Genomic DNA, 16,064 nt, shown 5'->3' with positions numbered 1-16,064 from the left:
AACTTGAAAATAAATAATACTAATAATAAAAAGAATAGTATTCCTTTTATTGCATGGCTTTCTTTTTTCTGAAATAATCAAGTGTTATTTATGTTAAAAATCAAGCAAATCATGCTTCTGGAAAATACCTGAACAAAGATGGGTAAAAACGAAACGTAATGTTAAAATTAACATCTTAATGTCTATTAAAGACAACAGCTAACTCTGGGAGATGTGTTGCTTTCCTTTAGATGTACACAGGATGCAAACCCCAACACCGCTGACCGGCTTTAACAATGAGATCTATGAGGTCTATTACCACCGCCATCCCCCATCCCAGAAGTGGTCTGGGACTTGAGCATCTGGCCACCTCCCAAGTCTGCCTGCTCTGGGATCACCAACTGGTGGTGGCTTGAATGTCCACCAATGGTCACCATTTGCTCCACAGTAGAGCTGGCCCATGCGTTTCCCAAAACAGCCCACTTCCGAGCCAACTGGGTTTCCAGGTCCTCCTGAACCAGATCTCACACACCACACCATGGTCTTGAGGAACCATTATCCCTGGATATCAAATCTATTCAATGATCTGAATTATCGGGGAGGTGGGGGGCAAGTCCTCAGAAATTAGCGTTTATATTTTCAAAATGAAACTAAAAAGTATATGACAACCTTAACATACAAATTTACTTTTCAATGTCTAAAGACCAATAAAAGAGAGGGAGAAAACTGAAAATAAACTTAGACATAAAAACTGTTAAAAAGCAACAACGAAAGAGCTAAATTAGTAAAAACGTACATTATGACTTTTTTGCCAATTAACCCATTTTACAAGCTGCCTTCATCTCGGATGAAAAAAATACTTGAAATAGCCTCAGAGAACAAGCTCCAAAAGTCAAATTGACTTTATCACTTTATTACTAGTGGAAATCCTGACCTGGGAATCCTGACAAATGAGCTCATAAGGCTTTGCTTCTACTGTTAAACCCAATGAACTAGAATCAACACTACCATCATGGAAGAAAGCAATTTCCTTAAAACATGGGTCAAAAAGGAGGAGGTAGAATTAATTTAATTTTGTATCCTACTGGGAACCCTGATATTAACATTTCATTTCCCAAAAAAACTAAATGCCATGTTACAGCTCTGGAACCTCAAGGAGCCCCGATGCCAGGTGTAAATCTTCACCGTCTCAACAGTCTTTGTCAGTCAAAGACTGGAGGAAGCAGGGGGACTTCGTTCCTGATTCACATCAGCAGCCCCAGATTTAAAGTCAAGAGAGATAAACCAGTCCGCCGGCACCATCAGTTAGTTATTTTAAAATATCAGCCACTTTCGTGGTACTTGCTAAGAAGGATCATTAGTCCAAATCAAAATGTGAGGAAGACTTACAGCAGGACATAAAATGCCTTAAAAGCACTACCAGACCAAGGCAAAGCAAAGATGCTTATCTTTCAAAACGACACGTAGCTTGATAAGTGTTCACGCAGAGATGGGAAGCCTGAATCACACTCATTTTGCTGAAGTCATTGAAAACTCAATGAAACAGGTTTTGCCAGAAATCCCGTCGCACCAAAATACTCCACACCACTGCAAAGAGCATAAAGCGGTGTGCTGACCTCTCAGATTCAGGACTGGTGCAGAAGAAGGAAGGATGACAGCCCCCAACCTGACAAAGGCCAGACATCAAGAGCCTGGGGAGAGAGGGGGCCAGCTACACGCTGGTCAAGAGCATTGGCCAGGACTCGCATGATAGGGCAGGAAAAGGAGAGACCCACCTTCCAACAAACATGTCATCAACTCTGACTGCCAAAGCCAAAGAAGTGAGAAACAGAATACAGATGAAAATAATCTCAATATTTAACCATAAGCAACTTTAAATTCACTGAAGAAGGAAAATGCTCCCAGAAACCTTTTTTTTAAATTAATCTTTTTTTAAAGTTTATTTATTTATTTGAGCAGGGGGCAGAGAGAGAGGGAAAGAGAGAATCCCAAGCAGGCTCCACACTCAGCACAAGAGCCCAACGCAGGGCTCGATGTCACAACTCTGAGATCATGACCTGAGCCAAAATGAAGAATCAGAAGCTTAAAGGACTGTCACCCAGGTGCCCCCCCCCCCCCCCGAGACCTTCTTTTAAAAATTTCTGCAGCAACCATGAGAAAGACAGCAAAATTCATTCAAAATGCTCAGGAGGTCTAGCACATCTAACCTCACCACTCTGTTTATGTTATGAAACACCAGGCACCATGGATCCCTTCTTTAGAAAAGCAAGAATTTTATTTTACTGCATTTCACCCTCAAGACAAGTCTCATAAAGTCTGAGACTTAAGCCTTAGAAAGAAGATCTGAAGCAACACAATTACAAAATGAACATCATTTGAAATATCACATGGCTTTAAGACTCATAGATCCGTAAAAACGTTAGTGATATATCTCATCATTTTTGAAGACAGTTCTTATGTGCGGGCTTGATCTTTAAAGGTTATTTGGTTTTCATTATTAGAAACATTTTTCATCTTATTTTGCCCCTCAGCGTGTTGACCTGTTGGGGCCTGCCACCTAGTGGTAATGTTCTCATAAGCAATGTTAAGATACAATATAACTGGACTTTTTGAAGAAAGCCAGAGAATAGTCAAATGAGAGGGGCAGAAGTCACTAAGATCAGGCTCACAGATAGAGGCCTTCACCATCTACTGGGTAATTAACTTACCGTAACCTGATATTTTGGTGGAACGGGATTATTTCAACCATGACTACATTTCTAAGTGTTTCTGCCAACTTCATAAGTGTGATATTATATTGTAATCAACTAACAATCTTGGGCGCTTTTTTTCTTTAACAAAGCTCAAAAAATTCTAAATAGCCATTACTCTAATTTTGGAACTTTAGGTTAAATACACTGAAACTCAAAAGGTTATAAATGATAGCGATTATAAATGATAAGTACAGAAAGTATGCAATAACCCCAGATAAACATTCTCCACACAAACGAGTGAAAATTCAGAATGCAAATCTGTGTCCACCATGACATAAACTAAGTGTGCCTGCATATGGACAGTGAATAAAAGGGATCTATCAGAATAAAGGAGCTGTGATACGAGGAGGGATCCAGGGTGGCTTAACACGTAGCAGAATGCCTAGTTACAGAACAGATAGTAACATTTGTTGAAGGAGTAAGTGAATGAGTTTGTAAGCCCTTTCATATTGCTTTACTCTCTCCTCTCCGATAGAAATGCTGGGTCTGAAGGTGTCAAATGGTCTTTATTCTGAAATTATTTCTGGTGTATTAAAAAGCTAAGGTAATATACCTATACACTCACATGCAGCTAAGAAAATTATGCAAATAACGGTTTAAAAAAAAAATGGTCTCTAAACTGGTAATGTTTTAGGATTCAACTCCCCCAAGTATGTTTCCTAGAACATTCATATAGCAAAATGATGCACGCAAAAACAGTACCTGGGGTCAAGTAATATCTGATAACATCTCACAAACTGATAATGCACATTAGCATATCAGAGAACCCAAAAAAGCACGACAATGAAGAAACCCAATTACCTTAATTAACATGGTCATACCCCAAACTCATCTGACCACAAAATCCTTTTTTCCACAGAATACGTGCACAAGGGCAGAGTTAAGAGAAGGCAGAGAGGGACCTGGCTTCAGTCCACAGGGGTAGCACCAAAGACAGAGGCCTGCAAATTCTAGCACGATGATATTGGCACGGACAAGGGGTCCCTATCAGAACACGTTTTTGGGAAACGCTGTGTTCACAGATCTAATGATCAAATGACTCCTGACGCATTTTTTTTTTCTTTAAGTAAGCTCTACGCCCAATGTGGGGCTCGAACACATGACCCCAAGATCAAGAGTCCCATGCTCCTGATCCACCGACTGAGCCAGTCAGGTGCCCCACTCCCAGCACACTTTTAAATGTTACTCCACCTCAGTAGTATGTAAGTTAAGCAGCAGCCATGCTCAGCGATAACGAGAGCCCCAGCCCTCTTCCAAGATGTTCTTTTGAGACTCCTGCGAGTAATCTGTGATTTTCTACAACATACCATCTTTTATCATAGTACAGTTTCCCATCTTCTATCCGAGCTTCAAATCTCTGGGCTGGAGACTCTGCCGGCGTGGCAGGCAAGTGTTCAGGAGAGGACGGGGACGCTGGAGGAACCAAAGATATTTCAGTGACCAAGCATGTAACAAGCATGTGGGTCCACCAGCTAACATGCTTTAACTGAAATGCTACTAAAAGTGGTAATAAACTCAATCATTAACTCCTCAGGGGTGTAAAAATGAGAATTCAACAAAATTTTTGTGTATTATGCCTGACTTGCTCCTCAAGGCAACCCTGTGAGGTAGGCGAGGCACAGGTTAACCTCACTGAACAGAGGAGAAACCAGAGATGCAGTCTAAGGGATTTGCCCAAGGTCCCTAAGAGAAGGACTAAAACCCCAGTGATCAGAAGCCCTGAACGGCAAAAATTAGAAACATGTCTTTATAAAACTGAACTCATTTCTCGAATTATTTTTTACTTACTAGGTAGAGCAGACCACCATGTGTGTACAGAGTCAAGTTAACATAGTGGTCATAACTACCGACGGTTCAAAGGATCTAAATTCATACACTTTATACAAACCCCTCCCCATCATGCCTTTAGGAAATCAGGACCTCTCTGCAGACAATGGTGGCCCTCAGAAGGAAATTACTAAGAGAAAAAAGAATCTTGTTTCCTTCCACAAGACTTGGTGAGCAGAGATGTGTGAGTAATCACAGTGCTTAAAACGTTAACAATGCCTTGCCCGTTCAGAATTCTATCTTGCAGCCTAGCACAGACTCTCGAGTGCCACTCTGAAAGAAACCACCATGAACACTGGGCTGGCCTCTTCTATAAACTGGGACTCTGAGTCCCTTACCAGAGCCAGGCTGTGAAAAGGCACTGGAACAGCACTGCCTACCACTCAATTCCACAAAGTAATGCTAAAAAATCCTTCTGGTTTCATTTCCAGAAATGGAGGCAGACTTAAATCTTGTACCTTGAGGCCTACACAGAAGGAAACCTTCACCAGCCAATCAATCAACTGTCTCTTTTACAATAAACCCTAAGGTAAAGGCAAAAATAGCTTCAACATAGCGGGGCTAAAAAAAAAAAAAAAAAAAAAAAAAAATCAGGGGAGGGTGCACTTAAGGTTCCCTTCAGTCTTCATGATGACTGCTCTTAGGCAAATAACATTTTATTTTTGAAAAGTGCAACAAATGCCTGTGAGATAGAAGCATACTTTTCCAACAACATGATAAAAAGATTGCACAAATGCCAGTAACACTGTGCACTTACCTGGTCTCTTGGGTGACTTAAGCTGTAGGAAGAACAACAAGAAATCTTAGAACAAATCATTTCAGATGCAACTTCACGTGTCAAAGGTATCAAACTGATTTAACAAGTAACACACGAACAACATGAAGCACAAAACCATTATCAAGCCTAAGCTTTCAAATAAATCAAAAAATCAAACCGTACCTTATTTAACGTTCTCAGATCCTCCATGATCTGTTCATCTGTTAACAAATAGTTTAGCTGGGGTGTTGAGAGTTAAAGGAACATGTCCGAGGGCCATGGTTTCCAAGCAAGCAGAAATCAACAAAACAGTACCAGAACTTTAGAATTTACAGTGTGACTGTGTCAGGTGCTGTTTCTACAACAGCGTGCCTCTCAGAAGTTGCTGATTCTACTAAATGTCGTGGTGCCCAGGTATGTAAACGAATTCACAAATTTCTTCCAAGCGTCTCTAAGTCGTTCAGAAACTACAAGAGTGAGAGCACAGGACACGGTACCAGGAGAACTTCCTCCTCAGTTTATGAAGTGCTCTTGTTCTAAAGATCCGAAGCCTTGCGCGCGCGCGCGCGTGGGCTTGTCCTTCCCACGTAACTTAAACCCTTGGTTGTGAAGACAAAGGTACCTGAAGTCAAAACCCTTTCTTGGTGGCAAACAACTGAATCATTCTGTGCAAATGGCCACTTATCCTCTCCAAGAACAAAGAAACAGAAAGAACTTTGCCATGCGTGCCCTCTTCCCACTCCCATTTTTATGACTAAAGGGCTTTTTTATGAGACTGAAATCTCATTCGCTTTAACAATTTGCATTGCACTGGTTTCAGGATGTAGATAACAGAGGTACAAAAGATAGGTATCACTGTCCTTGTTTTACAGGTAGAAAAATTAAGGCACGTGTAATCTGAGGTCGCCCTGAATCTCCAAGTGTTAACACCAGGCTGAACTCCCAACACCAAGTGCCTTTCCAAAAACTGCTATCTATAAACCCCTCCCACTGGAAGCAGCAGCAACTAAGGACTCAACAGTAAAACGGCCATTCCCTAGCTCATGGGTAAATACACACACTTGCCAATCACGACAATTTCTGTAAGACAGTGGCCATATATATTCTAGCAAACAGATAAGCAAAAGATTCAGTCTAAAGAAAAACAGCTTGATAAAAAATTAAGGCTTGATGCAAATGGATATCAGGAGCAGGTTTTCTCCTCTTGTCTGGGATGGGGACAGGATCATTTGGTCGCCTCCGCAACTTTCTGGTCATGATGGGTTTCACTTCCATAGAATCTGTGGCAAGAATTGAATGGGTAAATCTATCCGACTACCACTTGAAGTCAGCAAGAATTGCTGTACTGTACAAATATCTGCCCTAGAGCCACCCAATCAGAACTGTTTTACTGGGGACATCCGGACATGGCCCAAGCCAGACATCCATTTCAGACTTCAGAGGAGGGCTATCCTGAAGACTCAGACTGGATGGCCTAAGTGCACGCTGCCCCGCCCCCCACCGAAATGCAGCCCCACCCTGCGGTCTACCTGTGGAGTCACTGCAGGCATCTCTCCAGCACCCCAAAAACTAGAATTTTCCTCCTCTTCCCTCAAATTAAGAAGCCACGGAGTGGTAGCTCTTGGGATCAGAAGGAACCTTCGGGTCATCTCGGTCAACTAATTCTTGCAGTGCCCACGGAGGGAGGGAAACTGAAGCACATGCGTGCACAAGGCTCTGTGAAAGGTCACTGGTCTCAGCACCAACATCTTTATAGGACATCTTCATTTACAAACTTAGACTCTTCAGTTTCATTTTATTCTGTAACGTTTTCTAGCTACTTAACTATCAAGAATGATCTAATGAAGGCTCATAATAAAGGCCTTTTTCATTCTTCTTGACTTTTCTCTGCAGTCTGACACTGCTGTTGACTCTCCTTACCTTAAAATCTCTCCTCCCCTTGCCATCACCACCCAGATCTCCCCTCACCTGACCTGCCTCCTTGGGCTCCTTTCTGCTGGTGACCTCTAGAGTCCAGTCAGTTCTCAACCTGTGTCCCAGTGAGCCTCTGTCACCAATACCAGCTTCCCCACCCTTCTGAATGGCAACCTATGCCTGGCAACACCATCCACTCTCACTTTTTGTCTCACCTCCCATGGCTGCCTCCTCTCCCGAGTCTTGGGGACATCACATCTGTCCATCCCTCTTGGTCAGGACAGACTCTGTCATTGTGACTTATCTTCCCTCACCCAAGCATCATATTCACCAGGTCGTGGGCAGTTCTGCCATTAAACCACTTCTCAACTCCATTCCCTCACCCTATTCTTATCTCCGTCAGAGCAATTTCCCTAAGACACACATCAGATCCTTCTACAACACATCCCCTTTCTTATTCAATGCTTCTATGGCTTGCCACTTTCTATGGAAAAAAGCCCGCGTCACTTTCTGGTCTTGCCCTTCTCCTTCCTTCGCACATACACCATGTGAGAGCTTTTAGCTCGTCTGTCACCCAAGGGCACACGCCTTACTATACCTTCAAGCCTTTGCACGCTGTCCTCTCTGCCTGGCCCCCTCTTTTCAGCCCGGCAAACTCCTGCACGACACCCCTTGAGAGCCAGCGCCACGCTCCCCATTACATGATCTTCCAGAGTCACACCGCCTTCCAAACAACCAGAGCAAACCTCTGGACAAACCTCTGCTACCAAGTGCCACACCGTATGGCACGTTTTCCCCAGAGACACCTGAATTCCACCCCAGCACCTAAGCCATAGTTGTGGCAGGGGTGTCACAGGGTTTCCTGCACAACGATGACGACATGAGGAGACCATTCATCCACGACCACGCATCCCCTCGGCACGGCAGACGGACAGCCTCACGGAATTCAAGTGTAGCCAGCCCTTCCACTGTGGCAAGGAATTCAAGCATACCTCTTCCACTGTGGCAACGTGCAGGAGCTGCCTAGTTAATAGTCGCGAGCACAAAGCCAAAAGATATTTCTGCATGTTGCTCTTAAGAAGGGAAACGGGCAACGCTGACTTCTCGCCCCTATAAATGAAGGGGAAGTGCAGTCCTGATAAGTGTGTGTACAGGTGTGCGTGGAGTGGGGGGTAAAAGGAAGGAGGACTCACACACCCGCCCCAGGAGACAGCGGGGAGGGGAGTCCTCTCTACTGGAAACGGCTCCCCCTCTACCAAGAGGGTGCACTCCTCCAGTTACTTACTGGCTGGTGCATGTGAATCCCTGTCGCGGCTGTGGGACCTCAGGTGGGCTACGTAAATCCTCTGTGTCAAGTTACTTCATCTATAAAATGGAATTATCAGTAATACTTCCCTCACAGGATGCTGCAAGGGTTACGTGACATACGAGTAAAGCCCTAAATATGGTGCCTGGTGTCACGAGAGCTCAATCAATGCTGTTTTTACTACGCCATCTGCAGCCAGGAAAGCACTGTACAAAAAATCTTTTTAAAAAAATCAGGGGCACCTGGATAGCTCAGCTGGTTAAGCATCTGACTTTAGCTCAAGTCATGATCTCACAGTTTGTGAGTTTGAGCCCCACGTCGGACTCTGTGCTGACAGCTCAGAGCCTAGAGCCTGCTTCAGATTCTGTGTGTGTGTCTCTCTCTCTCTGCCCCTCCCCTGCTTGCACTCTGTCTCTCTCCCTCTCAAAAATAAACAAACATTAAAAAAAAATTTTTTTAAGTCAAGGTACAAACAGCTGAATGAAATAGAAGTTACACACTTGAAGACAACCAATGTCAGCTGTGAGGCTGTGCAACATTCACACCTAATTCAAAAATCAAGGTGTGAAGGGAGCTCGCCCAACCCAAAGAACACTAGAGAAAGAGTACCTAAGCACATGAACACCAATGAATGGTCCACCAAAGACAATGGCTGACCGTGCCCTGCCCTCTGGGCTGCCAAGTCTAAGGCATGGGGAGGGTGGGCCACACATGATGGAAATGAGCCAGTCAAGGCACAGCCGAGAGAATGTGGGAATAACCTGGTCTAATCATGGCCAATAGGCTCAGAAAATCATAACTGCATCACTCACAAATCAGAAAATATAATCAAATTCTTCTTATGAAATAGCGAAAATCAATCCATTTTATTAGCCTAGCCACCACAATAACCTAATCAATTTTCATCCAAAAGACTGCTTCAGCAGAAGGAAGGTGCTCCGAAAAAGTCTCCAAGATGTAGTAGCCCATCCCCACCACCAGCCAGGAGTGAGCAGGGAGCAGGCCTGGCCACGTGACTCGTGGAGAAGATCAACACGTAAGTACCACGCACTGTAGTTCCGAAGCTACGTTATGGACTCCACTCATGTCGCTCCAGCCTTCTGAGGTAGATTTTTCACAGAGGGAAAGAAAGGATATCTGACTGACCCAGGTCTGAATCCACCTAGAAGTTCCACTTCTCACGAGAAGCAACAGGCTGGCGTACTGAGTTTGCAACAGCAGTCTCCTGTGAGTTTGGCCAGTAAGAGGCCCAAGGGGCTCAATGTGGGGACACCATAAAAGTCAGACTTCCGCAAGTGACACTCAGACGTTGGAGCCTGGCAGCCCTGGAGAAGGCGGTTGAGCAGGAAATCAGTCTTCCTCTCAGACGAGCCCAACACTACTCTACCTGGCTTAAATCACAAAGCCTCTCAGAACACCCAGGACCCTTCATAGGTTTGCTTCCATGGCAATACTATGTGATCTAACTGAATACCAAACACACCGAGGCAGGACAGTACAGGAGGCAGAAACACTGGACAAGGGCTGAGACCAGGTACGCAGCTCCTCTCCAAACCACCTTGTACCTATGACATTTAACAGCATAACTCCTCCTGCTCTACGCACCAGCAAGGAGACCAGGAATGGCCGTATCTGACAGACACAGACACTCTCCAAGTAGCACCACATATGCTGGCTAAGAAGCGGGAGCTTAGGCTGAATCAGTGCTGGGCAGAGCCTTTGCAGCACCAGTCCCCATGGAGAGATATTCCTGATAACATCAATCACCGGCAATTACCATAGAATTACCACTTCCCCACTGGCCTTGGGTTCCTTACTTCTCCGGGCCTCAGCTCACTTGCCTACAGCCCATAAATGCAGCAAAAGCTTCACTGGAACATACTTTAAAAACAGGGGCGCCTGGGTGGCTCAGTCAGTTGAGCGTCCGACTTCGGCTCAGGTCACGATCTCACGGTCCGTGAGTTCGAGCCCCACGTCAGGCTCTGGGCTGATGGCTCAGAGCCTGGAGCCTGCTTCTGATTCTGTCTCCCTCTCTCTCTGCCCCTCCCCTGTTCATGCTCTGTCTCTCTCTGTCTCAAAAATAAATAAACGTTAAAAAAAAATTAAAAAATAAAATAAAAAATAAAACAAATAAAAACAAAACCATACTTGTTTAGCCACAGCTGCAGTGACTCAAAGGAGTATCCTTAAGAAAAAGAACATTAAGTGGCAGAAAAACAAGCCACTGCAGGGTAACCACTGTAACAGACTGGCTACAAACCAAGGGGCAGTGCAACATAGGGCAAACCTAGAGGCCCAGAGCAAAGTCCAGCATATCCTGGCCCCTCTCTAAGGGGCTGGCCAGCTCATCAGCATCACAAATCAAGGAGATGGGGGCAGGAAGGGAAGGTGAGAGAAGAATCAAGGTTGGTCTTCGGTGACCAACCAATCAGGGTAGGAATGAAGGGTGAAGGGCCCCATCCCCCTTAGGCCAAAGGCTGTCAGGAGCACAGGGATGGTATTACAAGAGTGAACCAATCAAGCCGTCCTCTGCACCCTCAACCACTGAAAACACCTGGATCCCACAAAGGCAGTGCCAGCAAAGAGCTTCTTGGCACCGAGCCCGCTCCACCCCAAATCCAGGTCACCTCCGGCATTCTCCCTGCCTAGATATTTGTGTGAGGCCTCATCTCCTTGCCTGGGCTTCCAAGGTTCCCTGCTCACTGGCATCTGTTCCTCCTGGTTGAAACCACGCCCGCATCAGTACAACCACATGTACATAGCCTTGCAAGGTTTTACAATCCCTAAAAACAAGCCTGACAAACATTTACCTTCATTTAGAAGCCTACTCTCTGGACACCGCCTTACTCTGGGCAGGACAAAGGAGCTGTGTCAGTCTTGTCACTACCAGAATACAAGCTCCTTGAGGACCAGTATTAGCCTCACTGTACGAATCACTCAGCACCGCGTGAATCCACGGTATTTCCATGGTAGGAAGTTGGGACAATGTGGTGGTTAAGACCAGTTGTGGCGTAAGCACTATCCCACTGGGGAGCTTTGAGCAAGTGTCTCGGTCCCTCTGAGGCTGCTCCGCCAAGTCCACCGAAGGGAGCTGCAGGAACTGAAAACTGCTACAAGTTCCCAATCCCGAAGTGCTGGCTCTGTGTGCAGCCCCCAGCCACGCTCTGAAGCACCTCCCAGGCGTTATATCATCCGACCTTCGCACCAAACCTCCCATTCTCCTTCCTGAATGTAGGTTCTCCCATCGCCTTCTTAAATGAGAAAACCCCACCAGAGAACCAAGTTCAGGAGAGGGCCAGGATTCATCCACATCTGTCAGCCTAATGAGGAATTCCAGTGTTTTTATGTAATACCTGGCTCGACGTAAGTACTCAGGAGACAGTACTTTAGCATATCTTAATATTATAATTTTATTATAAAAAAATTTAACTCGTACGCTCCACCTACAAATCCAGTTATCTTCTAAAGGAAACTCCCAGGCTTAATGGGGTCACGAGTAGCATCCACAGGGACCTGAGGGTTGGAACATGCCCCTGGCAAGGCAAAAATTACAAAAAAAAATGAAGTGGCGGGTGGTGGCTGTTGAGACCAAGGAGATAGGCTGTTAAGAGAAAGGAGAAAAGGCGGCTATCCTCAAGACAGGAAGTGGACAAATGGATGAAAAACGATCGAGCGCCCCACATTTTAAAGCTCATTAAATTCTCACTGATTATCTGGGTTACTCATAACCTTGGCCTCAACTGCAGAGAAAACTCACACTCCGGTAACCCCACCCATGTCCTCATTACTCAAAAAGTGTGGTCCAGCCAACAGCATTAGCAGCCCCTGGGAGGTGGTTACAAATACAGGATCGCAGGCTCCCCCCCCCACACCTGACGCAGCAGCTGCACCTATCAAGACCCCCAGGTGACCCACGCACACAGCCAAGCTGGAGGAGCGCTGATCCTCGGTTATCCCGGTTTTCTTACCGATAGCACATCTTTCTGCCCGCCCAGCCTGCTGTCCTAAGTTCTTCAAGAGCAGCATGGGCAGTGGAGAACCTCCCACTAACCCCCACAGAGACTGCAAAGCTTTCAGGCCTGTTCAGGCAGAGCAGGTCACTGGCTCTCCCCGTTCCCAACAGGCTATTCGGTCCAAGCTTCCCATCGGCCTCTCATTCCAGCCTTGTTTTTCGAGAGATCTTCACGTTGGACCACAAGAGAAGATTTTAAAGAACTATCTTTTCCAGGCAGAGCCAGCCAATGCTGATACTGGGCATCAATCCACAAAGGTGAAATGAGTCACTCAATGAGAGAAGTGAGATCAGGCCTTTCATCCAGCACCATAGCGGCACCATCTGTGGGAACACTAATTATCCTTCTAGCTCCACTGCCTTTTCTTCCGACGCTCTATCATTACCTTGGCAGAGCTTTTCCATACCAAGGGTACCAAACGGCTTGAGGAAGGACATCAGTAGCTTTAATGCCCATGGCTAGCTTTAAGCACTTGTGCAATCTATTTTACTGCGTTACAAATGACTTCCCCACATTTATTTGTCTTTTCTACCCTGGCAGGCTCAGCCTCAAGTCACTGGGGACACCTCCTGTCCCAGTTAAGATTCTGACTGCAAAACGGCCTGGCCAAACAATGTCTACTGCTTGTCAATAATCAGGATGCCAAATCACAGGTAAGGTGATGATATCCTTCCCTGCAGATGGAAAGGGAGCAGCTATAAACTGACGATATTTCCCACTAGCCTAATGAAGACTCCCGAACATCTGGTGGCTCTAGCAGAGAGCGATGAGGCATCAATGCCAGAAACGGCCACCGTCAAAGAAAATGGTACACAGGTCAGAAAACAGACAGACTGGTATCGAATACGGCAGCACAGGGCTGGCAGTCTAATCAACAAAGCATGTCCACAAGAACAAGATGGTACTGTCTGAAGATGCTATTTTAGCACGCATTCTTACCGAAAAAACATTTGAGACACTTCCAGAGGCCTTCAAGGACATAATTCCTTCCGCCGAGTCTTTCAATAAGGAAATGTACCAGAGGAGAGATTTTTGAAGAACCAGACCCTCACTTCAGACACACCACATTCTCGTGGGTGTATCATGGGGTTGGGGCCAGAAGTTTATGTCAGTTGAAGGGCCCCACTGGGTCACAGCACCAGAAATACAGAAAGAGAAATACTACTTCTTAACAGTTACTTCTAAACTCTGCCCCAAGGACTTAACATGAAAACAACGCATTTCTTATAGACCCCTACTAACGTCAGACATGCCAGAGCCCCAGCACCTTCTTACATGGCAAGAGTTAAATTTGGGGGTGTGCAGAAGGCATGCCTCTTACCCATCCAGGTGACGAACTCACCACTGACTTGTCCTGCAGTATTTGCTGACAGAAATTTTACCAAGTTCCAAAATTTCTAGTTCAAGTCAATTCCCGCCCCATATTCTAAGATTCCTCGGTATACATACAGCGACAGAACAACAGCCCCCGCTGCTTCTCCCTTCCGCTTGCCTACAACTGCAGACTTCCCATATGCAGATTACTAGAGCCTAGAAGGCAAGGGAGGGATTGGCTCAGGGTCTAAGGTAACTTCACTACCTCTACAGGAAACTAGTTCATTTTGGCTACTCCTGCCAACTTTGTACCAACTCTTTCTGAAACATTCACAGTAACACCTGGGGAAGGGATCTAAGAGCACAGATGATACAGCCAAATGCCTTTGTTCTCCTATCTAGGTCGAAGGAAGACAGTGCCTCTCCTGTCATTAAGGTGAACTAAAAAAACAGATTCCCACCACCACAGAGCTGCGTAAGTAATTTGTGAACATAAACTAGATGTGCGGCTGACCCAGGAATTAAATAAAGCACACACCAGAAGCTGCAGTCACTACTAAAGGACTACCACTTACTGAATGCCTGTTACACACGCAGGCCACTGTGCCAGGCACTCACGTTTCCAACCACAATCCTGTGACACAAGGTCTGATCAGCCCCATTTCAGAGAGAGGGAAATAGGCTCAGAGATGCTCGGTGGCCAAAATCACACAGCCAGTATGAGACAGAGCTAGAAGTCTGAGCCGTCCTGTCAAAGCCCACCCTCCTTTCAGCTCACTCTGCCTGGACGAGGAGCTGAGGGAAGACAAGAGAGTGACTGCACAACCCCCCCACCCCCCGCCCCTGCCCTGTGGTGCCTTCGTACCTCCAGTCAGCTCCATCGTTAGCTTTTCGTTTTCGATCATTTTCTTCTTCTCTTCCAGCTCAGCAATCAAGTTCTCTTTCAGCTCCACCTTCTTGTCTTCAAATTCTTTCACCGCGGCCTTCTTTTCTTTGATGTAGTTTCTTTCCACCTGTTCGGTCTGAGCAAAAGAGAAACACAAGTTCGGGCTCCAGCTCTGGACGCGGGAGCCCAGTAAACACCTCCCCAGGAAACACAGGCTCAGCTGCACCCGCCTGCACAGGCAGGAGCGGGACACCTGCAAGTTCTCCAACAAATGCATGAAGTCGAACCATACAACTCTGGCCTACGAGCATACCTCACTGACTACTCGGTCATTTCTTCCCTTTCACATCTTATATCGCATGGCTTGCAGCTTAAAGTAAAACGTCCAGATTCTCACAGATAAATTCTTTTAAAGCCTTAATTTCTAAGGAAAAAAGTACATTCTGGATAAAACATCTATGTTCAAAATTAATTGCGCAGAGTCAAAATGACATGAGTTACTTGATTTGTTGACATTTATACCAAGATAAAATCAACTAGGTCATCATATCATTTTTTAGGTATCTGAATCCTCAAGCACTCAAACACTGAAATAATACTAAATTTAAAAGTGTTCATTTTCTAAGTCTCACCATCACATTAAGTGAAGAACAAGGGAGCTTATGGTGGGCTATGGCTGTGGGTCACATCATCCTGCAGACTATGTGTGTTCCACTGACCTCAGTAGTAAAATGGTTTCTGATAACGTGGCTCTGTTATCAGAGCCACGTGTGGCTCTCAAAGTCAGGACTCCCCCCACACATACACACTAGCCACCCCAGGAACACATCAGCATCCAAGATGCAGGCTCTCAGCTCTGTACCACAGCGCTGTGCTTCACAAAGAACCAACACTCAGATGTCTGCTGAAGGAAAGAAAAAATGTTCAATCTGCCTTTCCTACTGACCTAGAGGGGTTCCGCTGTAAAACAGCCCCTGAGCCACTTCAGAGACTGGGCTGTGTCAAGGAGCAACATAACAAATTATTAGACCGTTGTAACTTAGACGTACTCCCGCATGGCTTTAACGTCAGGTGAAAGTCAACGAGAAAGCAGTGGGGGATGAGTACCCCCTCATCCCCTGTGATAAGCAGAAGCTGCCTGACCTATAAACGAACAGATGGGAATTTCTAAATGGAGACCCAAAATGTCCTCTAGTCAAACTCAGCTGTGATGAAAGCTTGCAGCTGGGGGCTTCTCAACTATCCACTCGGTGATAGGAGGAAAGGTTCTCCGGATTGGGAGAGCAAGATTCCAGTCTCAGAGAGGGCCTGCAAA

The 16,064-nt window shown here is 45.6% G+C and overlaps 1 protein-coding gene across 2 annotated transcripts in view; it reads right to left on the bottom strand.

The window, feature by feature from the left end:
• The window catches only part of SUDS3 (SDS3 homolog, SIN3A corepressor complex component), a 38,070-nt gene that overhangs the window by 12,480 nt on the left and 9,526 nt on the right, over window positions 1–16,064 (bottom strand). For both annotated transcript variants that reach the window (XM_027043825.2, XM_027043826.2), the window contains exons 6-10: window positions 14,729–14,885; window positions 6,501–6,596; window positions 5,500–5,561; window positions 5,317–5,338; window positions 4,040–4,145 (exon numbers count right to left, since the gene is read on the bottom strand). In XM_027043825.2, the coding sequence (XP_026899626.2) occupies window positions 4,040–4,145; window positions 5,317–5,338; window positions 5,500–5,561; window positions 6,501–6,596; window positions 14,729–14,885 (443 nt within the window). The remainder of the gene's footprint in view (window positions 1–4,039; window positions 4,146–5,316; window positions 5,339–5,499; window positions 5,562–6,500; window positions 6,597–14,728; window positions 14,886–16,064) is intronic.

The sequence above is a fragment of the Acinonyx jubatus genome, chromosome D3 (assembly GCF_027475565.1).
Source record: "Acinonyx jubatus isolate Ajub_Pintada_27869175 chromosome D3, VMU_Ajub_asm_v1.0, whole genome shotgun sequence".
Taxonomy (NCBI): domain Eukaryota; kingdom Metazoa; phylum Chordata; class Mammalia; order Carnivora; family Felidae; genus Acinonyx; species Acinonyx jubatus.
The sequence above is the reverse complement of the archived record's forward strand: the minus strand, read 5'-3'. Positions and strand labels throughout refer to the sequence as shown.